This window comes from Diorhabda sublineata, chromosome 6 (assembly GCF_026230105.1).
Source record: "Diorhabda sublineata isolate icDioSubl1.1 chromosome 6, icDioSubl1.1, whole genome shotgun sequence".
Lineage (NCBI taxonomy): Eukaryota > Metazoa > Arthropoda > Insecta > Coleoptera > Chrysomelidae > Diorhabda > Diorhabda sublineata.
The window spans coordinates 8,311,615-8,336,872 of record NC_079479.1 but is presented as its reverse complement, the minus strand read 5'-3'; the positions used below and the strand labels follow the sequence as shown (position 1 = coordinate 8,336,872).

General features: G+C 30.7%; 1 protein-coding gene across 1 annotated transcript in view; it reads right to left on the bottom strand.

Annotated features, from left to right (window-relative positions):
• LOC130445188 (myrosinase 1-like) overlaps window positions 1-18,558 on the bottom strand; it is a 30,403-nt gene extending 11,845 nt beyond the window's left edge. The window contains exons 1-3 of the mRNA XM_056780727.1: window positions 18,446-18,558; window positions 3,593-3,865; window positions 877-1,274 (exon numbers count right to left, since the gene is read on the bottom strand). Of these exons, the coding sequence (XP_056636705.1) occupies window positions 877-1,274; window positions 3,593-3,865; window positions 18,446-18,558 (784 nt within the window). The remainder of the gene's footprint in view (window positions 1-876; window positions 1,275-3,592; window positions 3,866-18,445) is intronic.
• Window positions 18,559-25,258: the final 6,700 nt, after the last annotated feature.

Below are 25,258 nucleotides of genomic sequence, written 5' to 3'. Positions count from 1 at the left end.
GTGGTTTTGGCTTTTAGTATCGCCTTAAGAATCTGCGGTTAATAGAAATTTGTTTATTGGAAGCTGGGCATTTCAGACTAAGTTGTTTGATCGAAACGGTTTTACCCACTCGGTATTTAAGTTGCAATTTTAAAATCACATTTTTAATATAAATCAATCTATTGACTGATATTTTCTCATACTTTGTCGTTTTTGATTCCATAAGAAATAAATTTACTTAATTTTTATATGAAACAAATTTGGCCACAACATTCATAATAATTTCTTTTGTGAAATAAATAGTTTATATCTTTTCCAAATGCGGTGAAATAGCTACAGAAATATGAAGGAATGTTCGTCATATGGGACTTTCCAATATCTAATAATTAACTGAACTTTCTTTACATATTTTTCACAATACACTTTTCAACTTCGTTATCATCGGTATATTAATTTAAATCATTATTAAAGACCATTTGAACCAAATTTTACACTATAATTGATTTTTCTATTTTTGTGCATTTTAAATAAAGTGTTGTTCAAATGTTCTAAAATTTGGAATTATTCATATTCTTCCTATTTATTTTACAAATCGTTCATCATAGTAAAATCTTTGCATTTTTTGAGTACAGTTCGTTGATCGAATAATTCGTCTTACCAACTAGATAAATTATTACCAAAATATGTTTTTCGCGTAGAGAACTCACTCACTCTACATTCAATATTAACTTGTGTGCGGAAGACCTTTCTTTCTGACACAAATATATTGTGAATTTATTTACATCAAAAATGTGTCTCATATTATTCGAGTGGTAAGAATAATACCATCTAGACTAAATGGTAACATAACAAGAAGTGAGAAAAATTGTGTTTAAGTAAACTTAATAAGTTTGTTACCTTTATAATGTGGAAACTCGGTTTTATACATATGATAAACAGCAGCATGAGCTTTGAGAAGTACGTAATTGCATTGATATTGAAAATCACCATCAATAGCAGGTGCTAAGAATCCTATACCGTAGCCACCTAAACATATTTGCCTTGGTTCATTTATGGTAAACCAGACTCCTACTTCAGGTAGACTTCGAATTATTATTCTAGCGTAATTTTCGAAATGATTTATCAATTTAGGATTTCTCCAATCAATGCCATCTTCGAAGAGTTTTTGTGGAAGGTCAAAATGATATATGGTCGCTGCTGGAATCATATTACGAGAACGTATTTCTTTAACCAAATTCTTGTAATACTGTAAACCTCTTTCATTAATTACATTCGAATATCCTGTAGGAAGAACCCTATAAATGAGAATAATTAACATGTAACGATTAGCTTTTCAAAATGTGGTTATGTTTATTTATTTGTGAAAATAAGAAAAGTAATCTGAACATTAGTCTCTTCCTATAAAGTAGTTGATCTTTTATCACGATCTCTAAAAACTGAACTCAAATCCCTGGTTTTTGTTGATTCTTTGAACTACATTGACAATTCAAAGCTGCGTATTTCTTTGTTGATTGATATATATACTCGTATATTTTCAATGTTTTAAAAAATATTCAGTTTCATTCAAAACTCCTCTTTCGAGTTATTTTGATAGGTGGCAAACGTCAATATCAGTAATTTGTGACTTCAATATTTTATTACTAATTCTTCAAACTTATAAAATTGTTTCATGTCACCTAATCCTACTGTCTCTTAGCTATGAACTCCTCAGATATACACTAAAATCTAGCTCTTATTTTGATTACTTCATAATCTTATTGAAGGATGAGTAGAAATAGATGATAATACACTGGCGAGCAAAAAATTGAGGTCACTTCAGAAATTGCGAATAATTCAGAAAATATAAACAATTTTAGCGTCAATATTGATAAGGATTAGTAGACGTTAAGGCAAATTTTTTCCGAGACTTGACAACTGTCATTAGCTATCATTCGATGTATTAGTACGACTTTCATTAAAAATGTGCCTTTGTCATAATTGAACATTCTCATTTCCCTTGCCTGTTCTCCAGTTTACTGTGGATGCTTTGTGTAAAACTTAACGATTGCAAAGTGTAGCCATTTAACAGGCCCATAATGCCTTTAGATCCGATTGTTGTGGCAAGAATTGTTGCGCTGTTAAAAGATAGTCGGGAGCAATGTGAAACTGCAAGAATTGTTGGTGCCAGTCTTTGTGGTATAAAAAGGGTGTACCAGCGGAGACTGACCCGATCACTAGAAGACCAGGGTCTGGGCGAAAAAGAATTGATGAGATGACCGTTTTTTGGTGTCCACTAGTTTGCGGAATAGGAGAGCTACTGAGGTTTCACTGCGAAATCAGTTGGAAGAAGTGTGAAATGTCAACGTTAATAAATGGACTGTTAGAAGAAGACCTCATTCTGCCGGACTATCATACAGAAGAATGCCTACAGGTCCCCCGATGCAACGCCAGCATCGGACTGCAAGATTGACATTTGCCAGAGATCACGTTCGTTGGAATGATGATGACTGAAGCTGGGTATTGTTCTCAAATGACGAGCGTCATCCATTTGGCGGTGGGTCAGTTATGGTTTGGGCGGGAATTACTGCCCAAGCTCGTACAAAGCTGGTCTTTATAGAAAATAGCTCCCTAACCTCTCACAGGTACATTACGGAGGTGCTATAAGACCATGTTATGCCTTTCATGCTGACTATGGGGGAACGTGGCATTTTTATGCAATATAATGCGGGGCCACATACAACCAGAATTGTTAGGAAGTATCTGGATGAGGTAGAAATTAGGCGGTTTGACTGGCCAGCCCACAGCTCAGACATTAAACCCATAGAACATGTCTGGGACGAGTTGGGACGACTGATCCGCAGATATACACCAGCACCAAGAACTGCCCAGGAGCGAAGAAGATTCCTGTTGCAGGAATGGGATAACATCGACCAGAATGTGATCCGCAACTTAATTCAAAGTATGTCGCGCCGACTTCAAGCAGTCATGAATGCAAGAGGAGGAGATACCCGTTATGAGTGTCAAGGTTTTTTCATATTGTTCGTTCCGTATTTTCCCTAACAACAAAATGTTAAATTTCACCCAAAATGTTATTCGTTACTTTTTCAGAATAAATCATTAAATCCAAGAAAAAAATGCATTTTTCTTCACTATAGAGTATCACATTCAGTTTACAAAAGCAGATTCAATGAGTACAGTTTGCGAATACTATCTGAAACCGTAAAATTTCAAAGAACATGAAAATATCAAAGTGACCTGAATTTTTTGCTCGCCAGTGTATGTTAATAAAAAGAACTAAAGAAGAAGTTCTGGAAGCTGGAATGAGAAAAAGAGTCTAAGTCGACAATAAAGGCTATCAAGTTGATCTACAGGATGAAATAGACAAACAATACAGGAGTGGAAAAACACCCATTCACAGAATAACAATATATAATAAAATGAGAGTATATTAGATATTATGAATATAATAAATAAAATATATTTGGAACCTCCAATATACGTACTTCTTCAAATGCTTTGGTTAGGTACGATATTGTTTGTCACATTATATTTTAAGGAATATATACAATTTTCTATCCAAAAATCAGCATTTAATGATTGTTCGTAGAAATATTCAACAAATATTTGTACGTACCTAGACCAGGAGATGGAAAATCTATAAAGTGAAATACCCAAGTTAGCTGCAAGACCAACATCTTCTTCATATTTGTGGTATGAGTCACACGCAACGTCTCCCGTGCTATTGTCGAATATTCGAGAAGGTTTTTGATGAACAAAATGATCCCAAATACTTTCACCCTTACCATCGACGTTCCAGGCTCCTTCAATCTGATAAGCCGAAGTAGACGCACCAAAGATAAAGTGTTTCGGAAATTTTCCGTTGTTTTTAAAATGTGCTGAAGCTAATCTGTAAAAAAATACACCTCAGAATATGCGAAAATCTGTGAAGGGGGGATCTTTCGAGTTTAAATATCAGATTAAATATTTTCAATTAAATTCACTTCTGTGACGCTACACATGGTAAGTCGAGAGAAGTGAACATTGAGAAGTAAGAATATCAAAACTAGAAAAAAATTTTAGGAATAGTTTATGAACAAATTGAACTTCCATAAAATCAATTTGAAGGAAGTCAACAACTTATTCGAAATGCGGAAGAAGTCTTAATTGTAACAGCTTTCTTAAGAATAGTTTCTAATTCTCGCCGAATCAAAATTGAATGTTGACCCCACTGGTTTATTTTTTTTCTTTTGCCACAGAGTATTTATGTTATTACTGTTATCATCCATTGAAAAAAGGATGAGACTTGAATTTGTAGAAGTCTCAACCATGTGTGACTCAGGTTTTGCAAAATTCTGTAATGATAACTCGGTTCAAGCCTGGTTATCAAGTCTGGGCTAGATTTCGTTGTCAGGATTGAGAGGACATATTTGGTTGCTAAAATTGGGACTCTCTTGACTGCCAAGACTAGGATAACTACAGAATCTCTTTTATCATCAAAATCACTGCTTAAATCATAGTATCAGCAATTAAATTCTCAAGTCTGAAAATTATGTTATTGTCTCTATAAGATAATTATTTTGTTTCATATAGCTGCTCACAAATAACTTTATACTTGAACTTTCTACCATAGGTATGACCAAAGATGGAAAACCACAGAAATGGCTAAAGCTGGGCTACCCAATTGTGGGTATAGAAATATTCTATTCGAAATAAACAGTAATGAGTTGATGTTGCTTTACCATAGGAATAGCTACCAGATGTGTGAGCACCATTTATGGCGTATACATGATTTGGTATGGGAGGCCAAAGCGGTATGTCTTAGCATCTTAGATCATCCTTGTAAACTCCTGTATTGGCAACTCTCACTATAAACGAGAACTTTCCTATAATAAACAATTATTATTAAAATTAATGGGTGTACTGTACTAACTTTTAAATAGTGAGAAGGAAATTCTCGCACAGTTTTTGATATTACTTGATGTAAACTGTTATCATAGTTTCTCGTTCAATGCCAATATATTTTTTGAAACCACTATGTCTCCGATGCAGCTAGAAATAATATGAATTTGTGAAAATGTGGGTATATTGAGTGAAAATATTCCATATAAGATTGCAGTTTTAGAAAGACAGAAGTTCGGGACCGCAAAGACACTAGAAACTGAAAATACCAATAAAAATATGAAATTTCTAATAAAAGTAACAAAAAACCAATGTGAATGTGGAGTATTATTTTCACACAAGGAGCAATTCTGTCACGAAAAAATAATAAAAAAATTAAAAAAAACACAATTAACGAAAACTCTCTCAAACTAATGAAAAATAGAAAACCAGGTGAAGATTTTCAAACACAAACTTGAACCGTTGTTGGAAAAATTATATTCGTTAACAAGAACAGTAATGAATTTATTGATAGCGAATTTACATGTGTACCAACCAGAAGAACAAGATTATTGTGGAAAATTTATGACTGTCGGACACATACAAACCAACCGGAAAATCCTGAAGTATCTAGGATATCTCTGATGTTTGGATTTGGGTATCTATCGTCTACTATGCTCTTGTTGACCTCTGAGAGTGAAGGTATAACTTGGTGTAGGTCGGAGCTCAACATCAAGCTTAGAAAACTGTATAGGCTGCTTGTAAGAAACAACAGAATTCTGTTATATAAGCAAATCTTGAAACCGATATGAATATATGGTATTCAGGTTTTGGGATGCGGCAGTCTAACATATAATACAAAGATTTCAAAACAAAGTAAGTAGGAATATAGTCAACGTTTCTTGGTACTGCTGAAATAGTGACATTCATCGGGACTTAAAAATGGACACTGTTGGACAGAATATTACTAAATTTGCAAAGGGTTATGAACAGGGACATCACCAACACGTGAATGTTGAGGCTATCTAGCTCCTAGAGATCAACGATTTAGTAAGAATACTCAAAAAGAAGAAACCCTTTAAGCCAGTGTAAGTGTAAGTGAAAGAAAGAAGCTGAGTATAATGCTCGGTTGTGTGTACCCGTTAAATTAACGGTAAAATAATATCAGAATCTAAGGTATATTAGTGAGTACACTTAAGTTATTCAGGTCTCATGTATTAATTTACGTTCGCTGACAGACCAAATATCAAATAATATGATCCGTTTGTAATATTTATGAATGATTTTATTGGAAAATGAAACATTTTCATAATGCTGGTGTATTCTCACTTTGAACATTCTATTAGTCAGTCCCCAACGCCTTCCGCTACCATTATTATATACTGAAAATGAGAACTTACGTCGAAATAAAAAATACACAAAAAACACTTGGAGTGAACAACATTTTTGAAAGATAAATTGGAATTGTTTTCATAACAAATATTTTCTTATATATGGTATGAAGAGATAAGAAAATGTAAATTATAAATTGAAGTATCGTATATTGAATTAATTCAAAATCAAAAATGTGCATATTTTAAATTATGTGGAAAGATATGATGTGAACTTACATTTTACAACGCTTATATTTCATTATTGATTTTCCACAACTTTCTGGTAATTTGAATGTAATGATATGTAGAAAATAATTTAGGAATTCAAAAACAAAATAAGATAAATAATCTTATAATTGTTTGCAACACTTTTTAAATTCTATTTTTGTTTACCAGTGATTTAATTCTTTTCAACCGTACGTAAACACTGTTTTAGTGGCGCACCAATAAATTTGTAACATCATTCTCACTAGAGTTACATGAAAAAAAATCTAGATTATTGTAAAAATTAATAGGCAAAAAGATCATATTTTGTAAACATGTGTCAGCATTTTTTTTAATATATAAATAGGACTGTCGTAAGCAACTTCAATGAATTTTAGTTAAATCAATCACTGAAATTAATTACATTCATTCAGTATTTGTAAAATTAAAAATTGTATTTTTTTTTAATAAAGTTTCGAAAGGTAAATATATTATTGGCGCAGTCGTAGTAGGATTCGTGTGGTTGTGAATTTTTATGCATGGTGCGGTGAAACACTCGACTACGTATTTTGATACACAAGCGCGAATATCTACGTTTTCTTTGAGGTACAGGAACTTCAGATCACTGTAAGTGCCAAATCTCCTTACTTTTGCAATTTTTCCTTTTCTACTCTATAGTTCTCAATCAGTTGAGTAAGGAAGAGATAATTTATTGATATTTTAATATTAATTATTTTTATGAATGATTTAGATAATTTATTAAGTATATTTGATAAATTATGTACAAAAGAGGATAAACAAAATCCAGATTAAACAAAAATGGCAACGGCAAATCCAAAAACCCTTAACTGGGATTTATTAAAGTTGAAACTCGAAAATATGAAACCATATGATGGAGATAATTAATAATCTAAATAAATTCCTGAATAGATGTGAAAAATTAATTGAAACATACGCTATCTATAATGATCATGATATAAATACACATGTATTGCAATGTATAAAGGAAAAATTAGTAGGAAAAGCAGAGGTCATGGTGAGAAATAGAATAGAATTAAATACATGGCCAAAAATTAAACAAGCACTAAAACAATATTTTGCGGCTAGACGATTATATTCTACAAGAGCTGACAAGAACAAGACCGTTAAAAAATGAAAACTTAACATTTGAAAATACATTACAACTTTTGAATAGGCAAATGATACAAAGAATAAATAATAAATTTAAGTGAGATACATAAAAGATGTCAAATCAATCATTGCGAATAAATGCCACTAAATACCTTTATTGCACGATGTTCAGGCATAATAAGAAACAATACGCATTTGAAAAAGCCCAGCTCTTTATAAGATGCTATGGCATATGTAGATGAATTTGAAAATTTTGAAAATCTCTATGACCAATTCTATCAGAATTCGATGTAATAATAATAATAATAATAATAATAATAATAATAATTTTAAAATGAGTTGGAAGAAAAATCATCAAAATAACCAATACACTAATAATAATAAGTCATTAGATAATAATTAGAATACAATATCAAGAAATTTCAAATACCAGGAATGTTGATATTAATCATAATAATAAATTTCCAATCAAGGAATAAAGAACTAAATTTTACATTAGAAGAATTATATAATAATGATTATGATGATAAAAACGAAAAAATAGAAGACATGGTATATAATTTTAAAAATTTATTTAAATTAGAAAAAGAAAATAATGATCAAGCCGTAAATTTCTGAAAAGATCCTCGGGAAAAAATTAGAAATAATAGAAATAATCCACTTCTTATAATCCATTAGCATACTTTGAAAAATTCATAGAATCTAACGAATCGGAATTCAATGAAAAAATAATTGAAAAAAATTTTACCTCTAATAGATCATTACCACAAATTCAAAAATTCATAGAAACGAAAGAATCGGAATTAAATCATTGAATATCAATAAATAATAAAGACTGAAGTTAAGTCAAAAAGTTTTTTTTATATATATTTCAAAAATTATTGAGAAAAAGATAATTTATGAAAATATTTTGATAAAGACTTAAAGAAAAGTCGAAACGTCAAAATTTATCTTTCTTCGAAACATTATTAAAAAAACTAATTTTAAAACAGAGGAGACCTGAAATCAAGAATATTTACAATATTGTAAAGAATTGTAAATTGTAAAGAATTAGGACCATATATTACTATTGACGAGAGTTGTTTCCAATGAAAGCAAGGTGTAGATTCACTCAATACGTGCCCAATAAACCGGACAAATTTGGTTAGGTAGCAAATATATAATAAACGGCTTTCTATATGTGGGAAAAGATGAAAATAGAGAACTTTCAGCACCTCTTGGAGAGTTTCTCACTATGAAAATAGTAGAACCGTATGTAGGATGTTTCAGAAATATAGCCACGAAAAACTTTATCACACGCCTACCTTTAGTAGCTCTTAGCAAAAAAAATACGATTAGGGCAAATAGAAAAGAGCTACAAAGACTGGCAAAATTAAAAAACGATGACATAGCACTTTTCTCAGCCAAACTCATATAATTGTATCTTGATAGCTTACAAAGCCAATTAAAGAAAGTTCAATGTACTACCCCGTACAAGTTGAAGAAAATGACACCAGAGATAATTCAATTGTTTAATAGCACCAAATTTGGCGTAGATGTGACCGACCAAATGACCAGAAATTATTCGATAATATCTAAGTCTCGGAGATGGCCTTTTTAATTATTTTATATTAAAAAACTGTCTAAAAAATAAAAAACATGTATGCAGAAAATTGGGAAGCCCATTTGTAAAAAATGTAACGAAAAAGAATAAAATATGAATTTATTTTTATTTATTGGTTTGCATTCAATATTGAAAATATAAGTCGTCGCGATATGTGACTTACAGCCGGCGGTTTTCTCTTGGCACCTGACCTAAATTGGAACTGAATTGGTATAATAAGCACCAGTAATTTGAACTCCCTTTTGCAGAAAATCCACTGAAATTACGCCTTTAGTAATGATGACCATTATTACTAATCTTGTAGAAAAATTGTTTTTGTTTTATTTATGGTAAGTTAAAGGACATCTATCACATTTAAAATAACTTTTTTATTATCTTTATGGTACTGCACACTCCCCTAAGGTATCCATTAAATCCATTTAAAATTGAATATTTTTGTTATGAACAACTATTTTAAACCCAGGTTAACTGTGTTCAAAATAATTATGCTTCAATTTTGCAGCTTCAAATTACTAGAAGAGTTTCTTTTACATATTTGGCTTTTCCAACTCATCATAGTTAATGTTTTGAATTCACATTATGACAAATTTGAGGGGATATTGTATTTCTTTGCTTAAATGATGCACAACTGCTGAAAATCAAGCTTCACTGCAGTCTCCCTTTGAGAACATTTGTCCTAAGGATAAAACTCATTCAAAATATCGATTTTCTTATATCTAAAGTCTAAAGCTTCTCGTTATAGCAAAACGAAGTGAGAAGCAGTAATTTAGTATGACTGAAGGTCGCAGATGTGGAGAGAAATGAAGTAAAAAGATTGTAGCCCACCCACCAATCTATGTTCATCTGTTTTCAAGGAATCGCTGGAAATATGATAATAGCAGTAGAAAAAACTATTATCATTTAAACTAATTGTTATAAGCAGGAGATCACAATAAAAAGAGGTCACTTTGATTTGAAAATAACACCTTAATCTCGAATTAAAAGATTATTGTTGTTACTAAGTATTTAGTTCAATATTACATTGAAAGCTTAACCTAGTGTATGTTGAGGAGAAAGTAGGTCAGATAAAAAAAGGGTACAAGGTTGTGAATTTTCGATAAGTAGGTAATAAATTGCACCAATATTATCACTTGTTATTACAATAGCTTCTAAATTAGATCGAATTGTAATAACAGACAATCATAACAAATCAAAAATTCATTGTAAATAATTTCTCTAATACCCTAAAAAATATATATAAATGCTGAGATTTTCTGCCGTACTTTAATTTAAGATCCATTCAATACATTAAAAGAGGTCTAATCTATCCAGTCACCGACATATTTAATATCATCAATTGCGATGTTTGACATTCAATACTGTGTACAAGGTATCTCAGCTTGAAGATATGACAACATCGCTGTTAAATGATAACATTGTTATTTCGTTTGATATTTATATAGCAGATGAAGTTGAAAATGTCATCTTTTGTAATTTGTATCCAGGGTGAATCACGTGTATTTATTTTCCTCTTACAAACGGTGATATTTGAAAAAAATGTTTCATAGTCATATGAACATAAATTAGGGTTACCATTCTCTATCCAAAAAGATGTTCCAATGTGGTTAAATCAATCAAACATTCAATTTTCTGGAGCGACGCCCTATATTTGATAACAATCTTAAATTCTAGGCTAGAATTTCTGCAACCTTTGGTGATATTGATGATGTACATACATTTCACACTACGACTACACCAACACTCACAATTTCACTGTCTGACGCGTGTTTCGATAACCAAGTTATCGTCTTCAGAGGCTGATGGTAAACTAAAACCTATACGATTGACATCTATTTTATAATAAATTTTTTCAACAATGAACTTCTTCAGGTTGAAATTTATTCCAGCAGGAAATTTCAGATCCATTCCTTAACTACTAAACAATAGAGTGGGTCGCCCTATTCATATATTGAACAATTTCGATACTTTCTTTATATTTACTTCATATTTATGATTGGCAGCGTGATCGACAACACTCGATTTTTCAATCCGTCCATATTTCAAATGCGGTCTTCAAACAGGATATTAACACAAGGTGATTCACAGGTATTCAGATATTTTTTGGCGTCCTAGGTCCGTTGATTTAACTCCCCTTGACTTTTTTTATGGGGTTACTTCAAACAGCAGGTTTACCAAAAAAGGTGCCAAAAAATTACTCCAAATATTATATGGAAAGTTTACAAAAGTTTGACAAAAGAACAATTAAATGTTTACAAAGAAAAGGTGCATATTTCGAAGCTGTAAGACATTGAATTAAAATTTAATTATGTTTGTTTCTGTTCAATAAATATTCTTTACATGGATTTTTCAATTTCTACAATAAATTACTTATGTAAATTGCAAGGTTGTTCAAAAACAGTTATGATTAGAAAGGTTATCATATTTTTAACAGGTAAGAGAGATAAATTGTATCCACCCAGAATAATTAATACGGAATGATTAGTAAATAACCATAAAACCTGAATTTTCATAATAAATGGCTGTAATTGCATATTTGAATATAACTTTTAATTTAAAACAATTTTACTCTATAACATTTTTCTGAATTGTGAAAAATAACGATACTTTACTCTTGCACAAAATTCAAATTTTTTGACAAACCTCGTACACTGCTTTAAAAAATTGATATCTGATGGTCGCATTTTAGCTTTTGGATAATGTAGAGTTTTTTATTAGGAATAATTTTTTTACATAAAACCACTAATAAAAAAGTTTTCCATATGGTTTCAACTTAAGTAGACACACTGTATGTTCAGCTATGGGCTGTTTATGGTTAAACTATTTATCATTTCAAGAAGCAGATTAGTTGAAAGCTGCAATATTTTCTCGCGATATGTGATGATATGCGGATGATATTTAATACGAAAAAGACAAATGTAGAAGATTGTGATAGTCTAGAATTTGATGTATTTAGAAAAAAACCGCTACGTGCAGATACATCTTGGCTGATTCTTTCCATTGCATCAACCATAAGTTAGCCTCTCCCCATTTCCTGGAACATCGTTTAAATAATTTTCTACTTAACATTGAAAAATATAATAAGGAAAAGACTTTTATTGAGGATATAGCTATAGTTAATTAGCCGTCAGAGGTTCATGAAATTTTCCATAATCAAAATGGAAAACAAAAAAAATTGCTCTGGTATATACAATTCTGTTTATACGAAAGGATTGGAATGGATTTTTAATAGATTAAGTTTAAAATTGGTTTATAAATTCAGTAGTACATGAAAACAATTGTTGGGGATTCTAATATTAAAATACCAGAATTGGAAAACACTGGTATCTATGTAATTAGTTGTAATAATTGTAACAGAAAGTATGTTGAACAGACGAATAAATCCATTAATGTCCGATTTAGAGAGCACATAGCTCATTTAAAATATGAATGAACCATAAAATAAATATAAATAATACAAAATTGTTGCATGTATATGAAAGTATTGAGATTATTAGATTTTAAATAGTGGCACAGGGCCTATTTCTTACTGTCCACTCTGTAGTCTAGTAGTTAAGTTGAGAAATTTAGTAATGAAATAGGTGGGTCAAGCTAAAGAGTTTTAGTTTATCTTCAGTCTCTGAAGACGATAAGTTGGAGTGGTAGTGGAAGCAATGTGTTGAATATAATTCTAAATTGGAAAATAAGTTTAACTTTCAGTAGGGTTTCAAGTACCTAGATTTGTCCATTCTTGCTATATTCCATTTTTTTCCTAAATGAAGAATTGGCGTAGAAGTTTGCTCCCGATAAATCCATTCAATTTACACATACTCCACAGCAGTGGCTTGGGATAACTTGAGCTATCAATAGTCATATTTGCTGTTTCGTTATTCTATAATAGGGTTGACCATTATCACTGTAAACTCCATTTGTCTAAATTGAGTATATTTATTAAACTTGTACGCCAACTCTTTTTGTCTGAACAAAATAGAATATCTCAAAAACGTAGGTACATGAAACCTTAATCAAAGTTGACCTAATTTTCCATGTAGAATTGAAAAATTTGATAAAATATTAAGGGTTCTATTTGAAACATTACGTTTTCTTTGTTTAACTGCTTTTGGGGCATTCTGGCTAAAATTGATAATAGTTGATAGCTGTAATCAATGTTCATATGGCTATGAGAAAAAATTTAGATCGGTCACCGTTTACCCATCAGCGACCGGATAAATACGTATTACTCACTTTGTATATATTTGTTTCCCAAATACCAGCAATCCATATATTAAACAAAGAGTATTGTCGCACCGCGACCGACCTTGCTGCACAAGTTAAAAAACTAATCAAAGCTGATTTAGAAATGCTATAAGGCACTCAATGAATTGGGTAGCAAAAGGACGGTAGAGCTGCTGAAAATTTCTGGACAATAATGGAATTTGCCCTAGTCGAGTGGAAGAGCCTTCTAAGCATCCAATTCTGGAAAACTTTCATGTGTTAGAAGACGACCAAAGGAAACGCCCCCAGACAATTTGAGCCGGCGAGGCCTCCCCATTCTTGATTATAGTTGGTATTTTATGTTTTATAATGATCCTGGGAAACGTTCCATACTCAATTTCTTGCTGTCTAAGCCGCAAACTTTCAGTTCAATTTCTTGGGTTTAAGATATTTTCGCTATAATGTTTTTTTTTTATTTTAATCCACTAGTACGTTTGGAGCGTCAGAAATAATATTATTATAATAATGGTAATTGTTATCATAAATGTAAATAACAACAATGTCAAAGGCTGATAAAGCTCAATTCTCAATATTTATCGAATTTTATTAGTGCTGTCACTATCAAAAATAGAGTGATTATTTCATAAAAATTATAAATTTAAATACAATAATTTGGCAGTGAAAATTATCAGACATATTTTTAAATTATATTAAAATGTGATACTATTTGCAAAATGTGATATTCATATTTCACAACCACATAAAAATAACGAAAATAATCCATTAACTTAAGCTATATTAAATTTGTAAACAATGGTATGAGAAGCAGGCTGTTATTATTATTCATTTATTTTACATCGAAATCAATATACTGCACTCAAACTCCATTCATTATCAAGACAGGGTGAGTTGTTTGAAAGCTGCCTTCAAAATGCAGAAAGTGAATCGTTTCTAAAAAAGAAGGCAATAAAAAGAGCAAGCGCGAGGGATATCGAAAGGGAGCATGCAATAAGTTGGTTTCTTAGGTAGGATGGTATTTCAAATACTAGTTATTTGCTGAGTGCTAAAAACCTGATAGATATCTTGCAAATCAAATATCAGAAATAATCTCAAGCCTGAATGAAATTTCAGAATATTTGCTTCTGAAGATTTTTTGTATGCGATTGATTACAATTAAAATACTCCAATTAGAAGAAATTACATGCTTTTTAAATGCGTCATCGTTTTCTCTAGCCGATGAAAATCGGTGCTCATGTTGTTTGTGTTCTATTAGAGTAATAAAAAAAAACATTGAATCTTGAGTCAAGGTATTAATAGGCATAATTGACCTGTTCATTATTTTGTTCGTTCAAATATCGTTCTCTTAACCACAGTTCACGCCCAATTCATACTTTCTTAATTTTTTAATCTCTTTGGTATTACAAATTTTCTGCAACCTACCAAACTAGTAGCTGAATAAGTATTGATGCAGCCGCAGCTGTAACCGCTCTTCTGCCTACTGCCTGTCGTTTTTCTTTAATTTAACTCCTAATTCTTCTACTTCTCTTCAACCACGATATTTAATTATTGATACATTGAAGAAGTTCCCTCAACATTCAAACAGCCATAGTATACACTATAGATATTGTGATATACCATATCTATCTCAATGATTTCCTACACCAAAAGGTCACGTGCCATTTTTGGCAATCCGTGATTCCAAAATTTAGCGACAGTATTGTTAAAAATCACAACACATTCGTATGGAATTACTTCACTATATAAAACGGACGACTGAAGTGTCATTTAGTTCAGCATTTCAGCTAGTATGAAAAACGAGAACTAGAAGCTTGACCATTGAAAATGGTATATACTGACAATTATACGAAAAAAGATTAAAATATTTTGAGTTAACATATTCCTCAATTAGTTTTTGCACGGCACCGATGTTTTCTGTCTCAGGAACGGAGCTCGTATATCCTTCTTCAACTTCCTACGAATTGCTGCAACGCATGAATTCAATAGAAAGTGTCCTTGACGTAATTCGAACGTTTTGATAGATACAAAATATATATCTTGTTGGAAATAAGACAAATATTTATATAATAAACTTCTCGTGTCGCTGTGTTTGTAATTGAACTCCTCCGAAACATCTTGACCGATTCTCACGAAATTTTGTGTGCTCATCCGGTAGGTCTGAAAATCGAACATCTATTTTTCATCCTCCTCAATGTTAAGGGTAGGCTACCCCTAATTTTTTTAATGTTTTAGTTAATTTTTTTTGTGAGAAAGCATTGAAAAATATATACAACCCTAAATTTTCAACCCTCTACAATCAACCCCTATTTTCAATTTGTTAATTAAAAAATAAAAAATTTTTTGGCAAGATTTTTATTTTTTTTTGACATGACATGAATAAAAAAATTTATATTACTCTGAATTTTTCACCCATCTACGATCAACACCTATTTTTTCATTGCGATTTTTCTATTTTATCCACAGATCCGCAATAGGATTGCAAGATGGCAATTGAATATAATAATTATAATACGCCAAATTCTTATTTATAATTTTAATTTCCTTTTTATATCGATCGTGACTATTATACATTTTGATTTTTCTGTGCTCTCATGTTAATTTTACTCTCATCGTAAATATATCATTGAGTTCCAGTGCAATAATTATTCATTAATAACTGAAAAGACAGTTTTTACTCTCATGCAAATAAAGACGTGTTGTGAGCTCCCACTAACAATAACCATTATCGTACCTGTACATATTGTACTTAACATTTTTTGCAAATAGTTTTAAATCAAAACAAAAACGTTTACGTGTTTAATAAATAAACGTGTTCTCTTATTGTGAAAGGTAAGTCAAATAATAAGCAAACGAATACAATATTGAGTCACTGTTTCTCACGGATAAGTATTTTAACTTGATTTATGTACATTCAGCAATGCCGGCAAGGCTTAAAGGGACCAATTTGAGTCGTCAAACAGAGGTAGAGAAATTAACAAACAATGCCAACAAGTTCTTCGAGCATTCACATCAGATTTATTTCTTTCTTCACTTTAATAAAGAATACTTCATTAACCTAAATAAAGCTTACTTCCATTGTCTATACAACGCTTTCGATTATAAGTACAATATAATTTATATGGCAGAACAATGTTTGACGGGTCTGCTAGTATATATAAAAAAGTTAATTTGTTACATAACGACGCACGCTGCTAACTCTCAGTAAATAAATGTAGTTAGCATAAGTTTTGTTCCAACCTGCTAGTTTGGAGCGTTCTTGGAACGGTTATTGGAAGCATTTATATGACCAATAAACCAAGTATCGAAAAGACCGTGCCGAGAACGGTTCACAAACGATACCTAAGTCGGCTGGAACACAAAACAGAATCGTTCGTATAACGGTACGGTAACTGCCCGGTTGGAACACCTAATCTATATGGAGCCGAATCGTTACCATCACGATAAATGAATATTTTCTTTATTTGGAAATAACATCGCAGTTTTGTCTAAACTAAAGCTAAGCTAATTAGTTAGGAACTTTGAGAATATCTACTAAAAAAATTATTACTTTTTATTTATAGGGACCTAATAATAGAAAAGGCTGCAAATACTTTATCACAAATTAAATTAAATTATAAGAGGACGGCATATATAGAAATAAATCGCGTGAACAGTAAGATACTGCTGGTGACGAAATTTTGAAAATAAGCATGTAACACTACATAAAAGGAGAAATGATTGGGTAAATTACTAAGAGCTACCTATGTGAGAGTCGCGACCTAGTTTCTTTATGGTACACAGAAATAAGAATTTACATAAAAATTTCATACACTAATCTCCATGAAAAATGGTCACCGAATAATAACTATAATTCGAAATTTCTCATCTATCGCTTATGAGTAGAGATAAATAACAAAATAAATTTTTGGCGAGAATCTTGGTACAACTAATTCTCAAGAATAATTAATACCGATGATGACAAGTTGAGGAACTATATTTTGAACATATAGGAATTATTACTATTTATAATTAATTAATATTTGAATGAAAATAGTTGAAGAGTAAATGAATATAATAATAATATGAAGTGTTGATGCATACAGTGAGTTTGGGAGCACAGGGATATTATTTTGAAGACCTATACTTTGTGATACCACGTTTAAACTAAATTCTACACATTACAACCATTTTTTTAATAATTTTACTTCAAAATATTGTATTTCATTATCCATGACAATGAATGTCCATTGTACCTATTAGTACTATTTTTAAGATTATTATTAGAAAAAAATATATGATTAAAAATAAAGAAAAATTAACTTTTCCATTCACGTTCCTGAGAAGATTCCATCTTCCAACAATAAGATTGCGAGCCGTGTTCACGAAGTATATAGCGATCGAAGCTATTTTAAGTTTGACATCTCATGTGGCTGTGAGATCATATAGATAATTTAATTAAAAAAGCGTCATAAAATTTGTGAAATCGAGTTGATTCAATAGAGATATAATTATATAATGAGAAAAATGTGAAATTATACATTTTCCAGTCAGACTTGAAACTGTGAGCATTCAACTCCAACATACACGACCGTTAACGAATTTTTACTATTATTTTATTATTATTATTTTTATTATGAAGAAAATTTCATGTATGAAATAATATTCAGTTTATTTCACTGTTTCATATATCTTAATAAATATCACTTTTAGTAAAAATTAGTAATTCCATCTTATGGTGGAATAAAATATCTTTGTACCATATAGCGCCATTCATTGGAGAAATTTTAGGGTTTGATTGAAATTTCTATTGATATTTTCTTTGTAAAATCAAGTCAATTCAATCAAAATTACTATTATAGAATGGCCTTAATACAAAATGAAGCATTCCGTTTCATATAACAATTAATTAATTAAGGGTAATTTAAATAATGTTTGTTAAGAATTTTTCTTGGTAAATACAATTTTAGATGTAGTACCGTAAATATAATGCTTTTCCATCATTATTTCCGTGTTTACTTTACTTCACGTTATCAATTTTGTCAAAATCAAAATCAATATATAAGCGGTTTCTTATTGGAAACGTGGCAATGAAATAACAAATTGGACTAACTTTTTTCCGAGCTTTCGAAGACTTATGTATTTATCGTCTGGGAAATAACTGATCAGTTCTCCGACGTCTTCCAATCTCAACCGCCATAGGTCTTCTGTTACTTCCTTTTCCATTTTAGAGCCTATTTAGGTATGAATGACTCCCATTATCTCCCTCATTATGTCATTTCTCATCCTGTCCCTCCTGGATTTAAACGCTGCTTCTATCCAGAAATCCATTTCGATCTTCATTAGCAATTTTCCCATATACTATTTTATCTGCCACATACCCACCCAAATCCACTACTAGAGGAGTTGTTAATAGCAAGAAACGCAAAATTACTAAAAAAATTTGTAAGCCTCATTAAGACATTATAGATATCAGATTATTTAACACTCACGAGCAAATTTATTCAAAGAATGAATAAAATATTCTAATTGTTGATAAAAACTTGTTATAAAAAAAATCTGCCACACACCACTGTCATATGTTATAATACTTATTTATTATTTGTTTGTTAGCTGTTAATATTTTTCGTTTCTCAATATTCCATTCATCATAGATATAACTAACTGCCTTGTATACTTTTCTCTTTCATTGCTGTGTCGAGTATTCCACTTTGTGTTGCTTCATTCCTAAGTATTTATATTCCTGCAGTCTCGTCCTTCAGGTTGATGTATGTGCTGTTTCTCCGAGGCTCATACATTCAAAATTTTTTTATTGTCTGAATCTATAAAAAACCCACTCACTCTCAACTAACTATAATTTGAATCAGATTAATCATTAATTAAATAATTAGAAACATTACAATCCATATTCAAAAGTCGTTTATAATGCTACTATAATACATTTTGTACATGTTTGCCCTCATTGAACTTCTCGTTTATGGACAAATTAGTGGTAAACGTGTTCTCCATTCTTCCCTCTATTTTTTAAAGTAAATTGACAATATTCGAAGAAAAGAGCTTAGTAAATGATGACCCGAGTATCCGTTGCTAACGGTATTAGGTCGTGAAAGCTGGAATTTCTTAAACAGTTAGTGATACTCATACTGAACACACTGTTTACATAACCTCTACACAACATTCACAATTACAGTTTCTAACGTGTGTTTCGATATCCAATTTATCGTTTTCAGAGACTGAAGCTAAACTAGAACTGTAACCTATAACTTACCTAAACGCACGCCAGACAGTGTAATAGTAGTACTCATATTAGATCGACACATTTCCCATGATCTTTGTATATCTACCTCCAGCACAATGCTACAAGTAGTATTGTTAATATTCCTCGCCCTTTATTACTTTCGTGTTTCCTTCGATGTTAGATCTTTTTAGTATATTCGTTTTACATTGAATTTAGAACAGTTGATACCATCCAAAATTTGTTACCATATAAACTATGCCCACTAATAATATCAAAATTATATAATATGTACGTATTCAGCATTTTAACTCTCACTTTCGGAATATATTAAAATATCTGTAGATTTAGTATAATTCGGCTTTATTAATGAAAGTAGGTGCTTGTGATGATAATGGGGAAAATAGTAAGTACAATTTTTGAAATTGTAATTGATGTAATGTAATGAGAAAAGTATTTTAACTGTTTATTTCAAAATTTGAAGATTTATTTTTGCCTGATTGGTTGAATATTCTCCATCATTTCTGATTAATTTTAGAGTACTATTTTTGAAGACATAAAAAATCCGGCTTTAGCATATTTTAGAGAAAACACCTTATACCTTAACGTAAACGTTTTCTCAATTAGTTTTTTGCATTTGTTGAATTTTAAAATAACGTCACACATCAGTCGATAAAGCATTATCGTGTTGTGATATCGTCAGAATAGTAGAGAATTTTATGAAGCTTGTTGTTTCATTTATATTAAAAGGTATGATTAGTTTCGAATGAATACAATCGATGTGAAATATTGGAATCTATCATGCGTGTGAAAAAAATACACAAAATGTGTAAATTATTGCAAATAATCAATGACGTTGCGTTTACTGGTATAGACGTGAACAAAGTGTCATCAGTGGAGGCACTTTTCCTTCATTCCCATTCTATCCCATGTGTCACCAAACATATTTCAACACCACATACCTACTCATAAAAGTGAAACAAGTAAAAAAATCTCTCGGCGCGAGAGACTATAGTGCATTTTTTAACGTTATTAACCGAAATCTTAATTCACAAAACAAAGTTTCCATCAAAAATTCTCATAATATTTATTTATGTAACAAGTGTGTGAACTAACCTTTTTTTGAAGAATGTTGTGCATGAGCCGCATGCGAATTGCATATAATATTTTTTCTACTACCGAAAATTTGATCAAAATACAGAAGTTTATTGGTAATTTACATTAAAATTCATTGTTTATTAATATTTTGAACATTTGTTTAGATTCTTAAACCTTTTGATATATTAATGCACCTAAATGTTCTTTATTTTAGGTGTTTCTGTTTTAAAATTAGTTTTTTTAATTATTTTTAAAAGAGCGATAAATTTTAACGTTTCTATTTCGAAATCAAATTAGAGCTTAGTTCTAATAAGAAAAATTAATTTTTCCTTGGTTCCTACATCTCAAATATATAGCAGTAATCAATTAAATTATTTGTAGTTTTCGTTCTTTTGAATGTGAACCATTTCTAAAAATTCCCTTTTTCTTGTATTATATTCCGTTTCAAGAATTTTGAAATGCTTATAATTGAATTTATGTCATGTGTCATTAATGCAGTTTTGCATTGCAATGCAATTTTTTTTCTTAATGGATGGTTGCCCTATGTAGATGTAATTTTGTGAAACATTTGGATAATGTAATATGTCCTTCATGACTTATACTACTATGATTATTATTGAAATAATTCGATAATTGTTGTGCTATGGTGGCTTCCATTTCAAATGTTATAGAACAATTGGTAATGGAAGATCTTGCGGAAACTTTCCTAAGCAAACTTGATATAAATATTCCATTCTTATTATCCAAATATTTCACTAAATTAATATCTAAAATACCAAAAAACAAAAGAAGTAATATTATATATCAAGTGCCTTGCACTAATTACTAATTATGACGCTGTCTATATAGGGCAAACATCGCAGTATTTAGAAAATAGACTAAGAGCCTAACGAACCATGATATATAAAAAAAGCATAAATTCTTAGACCATTTGATATGTATGTGTTTATAAATGTTTTTGATTTTAGGTCTCTTCTGATTCAAAATTAATTTTTCAGATTCTTTGCAAAGCATGTTGTACACAATGAAAAACTCGCTGAGAGTAGATTTTTTCAACACAGTATCCGATCTGGTAGGCTCATATATAACCTGATTAAGGCTAAATGTTTGCAGAAGAGTAATTAGCCTTCATTCTTCTCTTCTGCTATGCCATGTATAACGATATTATTATTGTTTATCGACGCAAACTAATTTCCTAATTTGCTATTCAGTTTCTTCCTGCATGTTTTTAATTCTGATGTAAACTTGGCCGCCATTTCTTCTAGTTTGTCTTTCAGTCACAACCTCAGGGGAGTGTTCCTCGGTCTTTTCTTTAAGCTTGTTTCTTCCCATAGTTATAAAAAACGAGACCCTCTCGACACTACTCGTAAAAGATGACATGATGACATAGAAATCACTTTTACTATTTTTTTTTCCAAAAAATAAAATAGAAATTAATTGGAACCAACGTGAAACGTTTACTTTTTGTACAGACAGCGCCATCTATAACTATATAAAAATAAAGGAAGAAATATATAAAGAAAGTAAAAGATATCACTTTCAATATCATTTCAACAATCCATTAACAGTTCAATGTATCAAGTAGTAGAAGTAGATAAAAATGAATTGTTCTATAATGTATTCTCGACAAAAATGATAAAAGTAATGAAATTTCTAGTTCATAGACAAATATTCTCATGAACGATTTTATCATCGAGTCACACGTGCCGAGTTTGAATTAGTATCTTTATATAGCGTACAACAGGGAGATATGTTTTGTATTATCAGTTTAAGATCAGGAAAACTTTTTATTCTGCTACTATAGCAATACCAATAAAATACCATTACCAATCTTCTTAAGGTTTTCATTTCATTCGCAAATAAACGGTGATTCTAATTTTTGGGTCTTATGAGACGCGAGGCCGTGGGAGTTCAATTCGCCCACACCGATCTATGCCACTAGAAATAGTCATGTACTTAGTATAAGTATAGAAGGTAGATGTTTTGAAGACCGTATTTATTAAAATTTATACTTCATTATCAAAAAAAATATCTCAAGACAATTTCATTTTGATAAAAAAGGAAGGAAATGATTGGAAAAAAAACTTTGGTGTTATTTTAATGTTTCTTTTCATTGCTTATCAGATACGATTGATAGTAAAAATATTTAGATTTGTTGTAATGGTAACATTCATTGAGATATAATTTGTAAAATTTGAATTAATATCCTTCAATGTAGCCAACAATATACTTATACAAACGTTGCAGTATTCAAAGAAGCTCTCGAAGGCTTCTCTCGAAATGTTTTCCATCTATTCCATTGTCACCTTCTTAATATCCCTTTAAAATTGTAAGTGTAGAGGAGATGAACAAATAAGAAGATTTTCAGCTTACGAATCACAAGTGATTGTAGCATAACACGTTGTCCACGTGAAGAAAAAAACCGTTGATAAACTTTTGAGGATTGATCTCTTCACACATTGTCCAGTACCCCCTAGTGAATTTCGCTGTTTAGAATTGTTTCCTTTGGAACGAATTCTAATCCCACAACGCTCTCACAAACAAACAATATAATAAACATAACCCCGAGCATTTTTTGACTCAGTTTTTATCTAAGGATCTTAGCCATAGATCTTACTTTTATCTTTCACAACAATTTTTTCGATGATATTGTTTTGGTCGAAAAAACGATCTTCCAATTCCATGTCAATTGAAACATGATTTTTTCGTTCAGTCAGAATCTGAGCCCTATTAGTCTCATTTGAATATCATTTGATGGATGGTCTATACGAGATTCTATGTTCTGCTATAGCCAATCTTCTGTTTTACCGATTAAGTGTGTTCAATATTTATACATACAACTTTTCATTTCCAATTACTATGAATTTTACCTAAGACGTACTGCTTGATTTACTCACCTTTTTCTTTGCGAAGTAATACCTGTATATATGCTATTAAATATTCAAGTACAACATGTACTGTTAAGTGAATATTAATAACTTAATAGAATAGCTAATTACAATATCTGCATATTTATAATTCTTGGTCAAGTTATTAGACGCACTGCATTATTTCATGTAAAATATTAATTACAGAGTGATATTGTAACGTTTGATTGTTTTAAATTTATTTGTTTTTTATCATTATTACATCCAATTAATTATCGATCAATTAACAGTATAAAAATAGCATAAGTTTAGAAAATTGTATATTTAGTTATATTTAAGTTTAAGAAAAAATGAATATTTGGTCGAACTACTTCTAGCCGCTATTAAAACTTCTGTGCGGCATGCTATCAATGCAAGATTATACTGTCTCTGCTTTTGAGAATGGTAATTTCACACGTGAATTATTTTTTCTAGGAGCTGGGTTTTGTTGGCGATCACCTCTTTATCCACTTATTTTTTCTTCAGCTCTCATACTCTTCAAATTGGGTTGATATTTTTATTATCCGGCCAATCCAATATAGGAATATTTTCTTCTGTTAAGAAAAGCTTTAACAGACTGAACAGTGTGTCACAGAGCTCCATCTTTATATATAAGTGAGTGATTGCCTATTTATAAACCATTCTCTGAGCTGCGAAATCAACAGATTTTGTAATACTTCTTTAAACTGATCTTACCTCATTATTCCTTTTGCCTTCAGCTTTGTTATTTGGTGAAAGATCTACCTTTTCTACTCATAAGGAAAAAAATTATTTTTTTCAGACAGTGCATGCAAAAACTAATAACTGAATAGTAGTTGCCATATGTTATGGAATACAAATAGGTAGTCTACAACAAATATTTTAAATAAAAATCAATAAAATTATAGTTTAAATATACAATTACTGTATATAAATGTAATAAAAACCCAAAATTATTTAAAAAAATACAGTGCATCCAATAGTTTGGCTAGGAACTGTAGGTATTTCATTTATACCAAAAATTATTTTTCGATTGTAGGATAATATTGAACATTTAGTTAATGATGACAATTCCACCATTAGGATGGCAAAGTCATCATGCTTCCATATGTGAAATAGTTATTTATGACACAAATGCGTGAAGTGGTAAAAGTATTTCACGCACGACCACGCACGACCACATTGAAAAATACTTTCAGTTTTTAAATGCATAATTTTAATGGGGGTTTCATAGAAATACTTTTTTTGTCCCTTATATCGTAAACAATGAATTTCGACACTGTTTTGAAAGGCGCAACACCAACAAATTATCGATTGTCCTTGACGACAAGTTTTAAGTCAACTTGCCACCCTTGGGTAAAAATAAGTCATGCCATATAAAACGTATATCTCATTTACTCCAAACACACTCCAAATTTCAATAACAAAAATAGGAATTATCTATTTTTTCAAAAACGTCAAACTAACAATTATAAATTTGAGTAATATTAAGTAGTATATCAATTGTACAATAAATAAAGTTATGAACATTATTTACAAATTTTTGATGAATATTTTACCAATTTTTTCTCAATTTGCAGTAGTAGTATTTATTTAGCACCATGTTTTAATACGTTACTTCCTCGATTTTTCTGGCTGCAGCGAATTATGAACAGGGGTCACAAGAATCGCTAAAAGGACAACGAGATCGAGTAACCTATATTCAAGA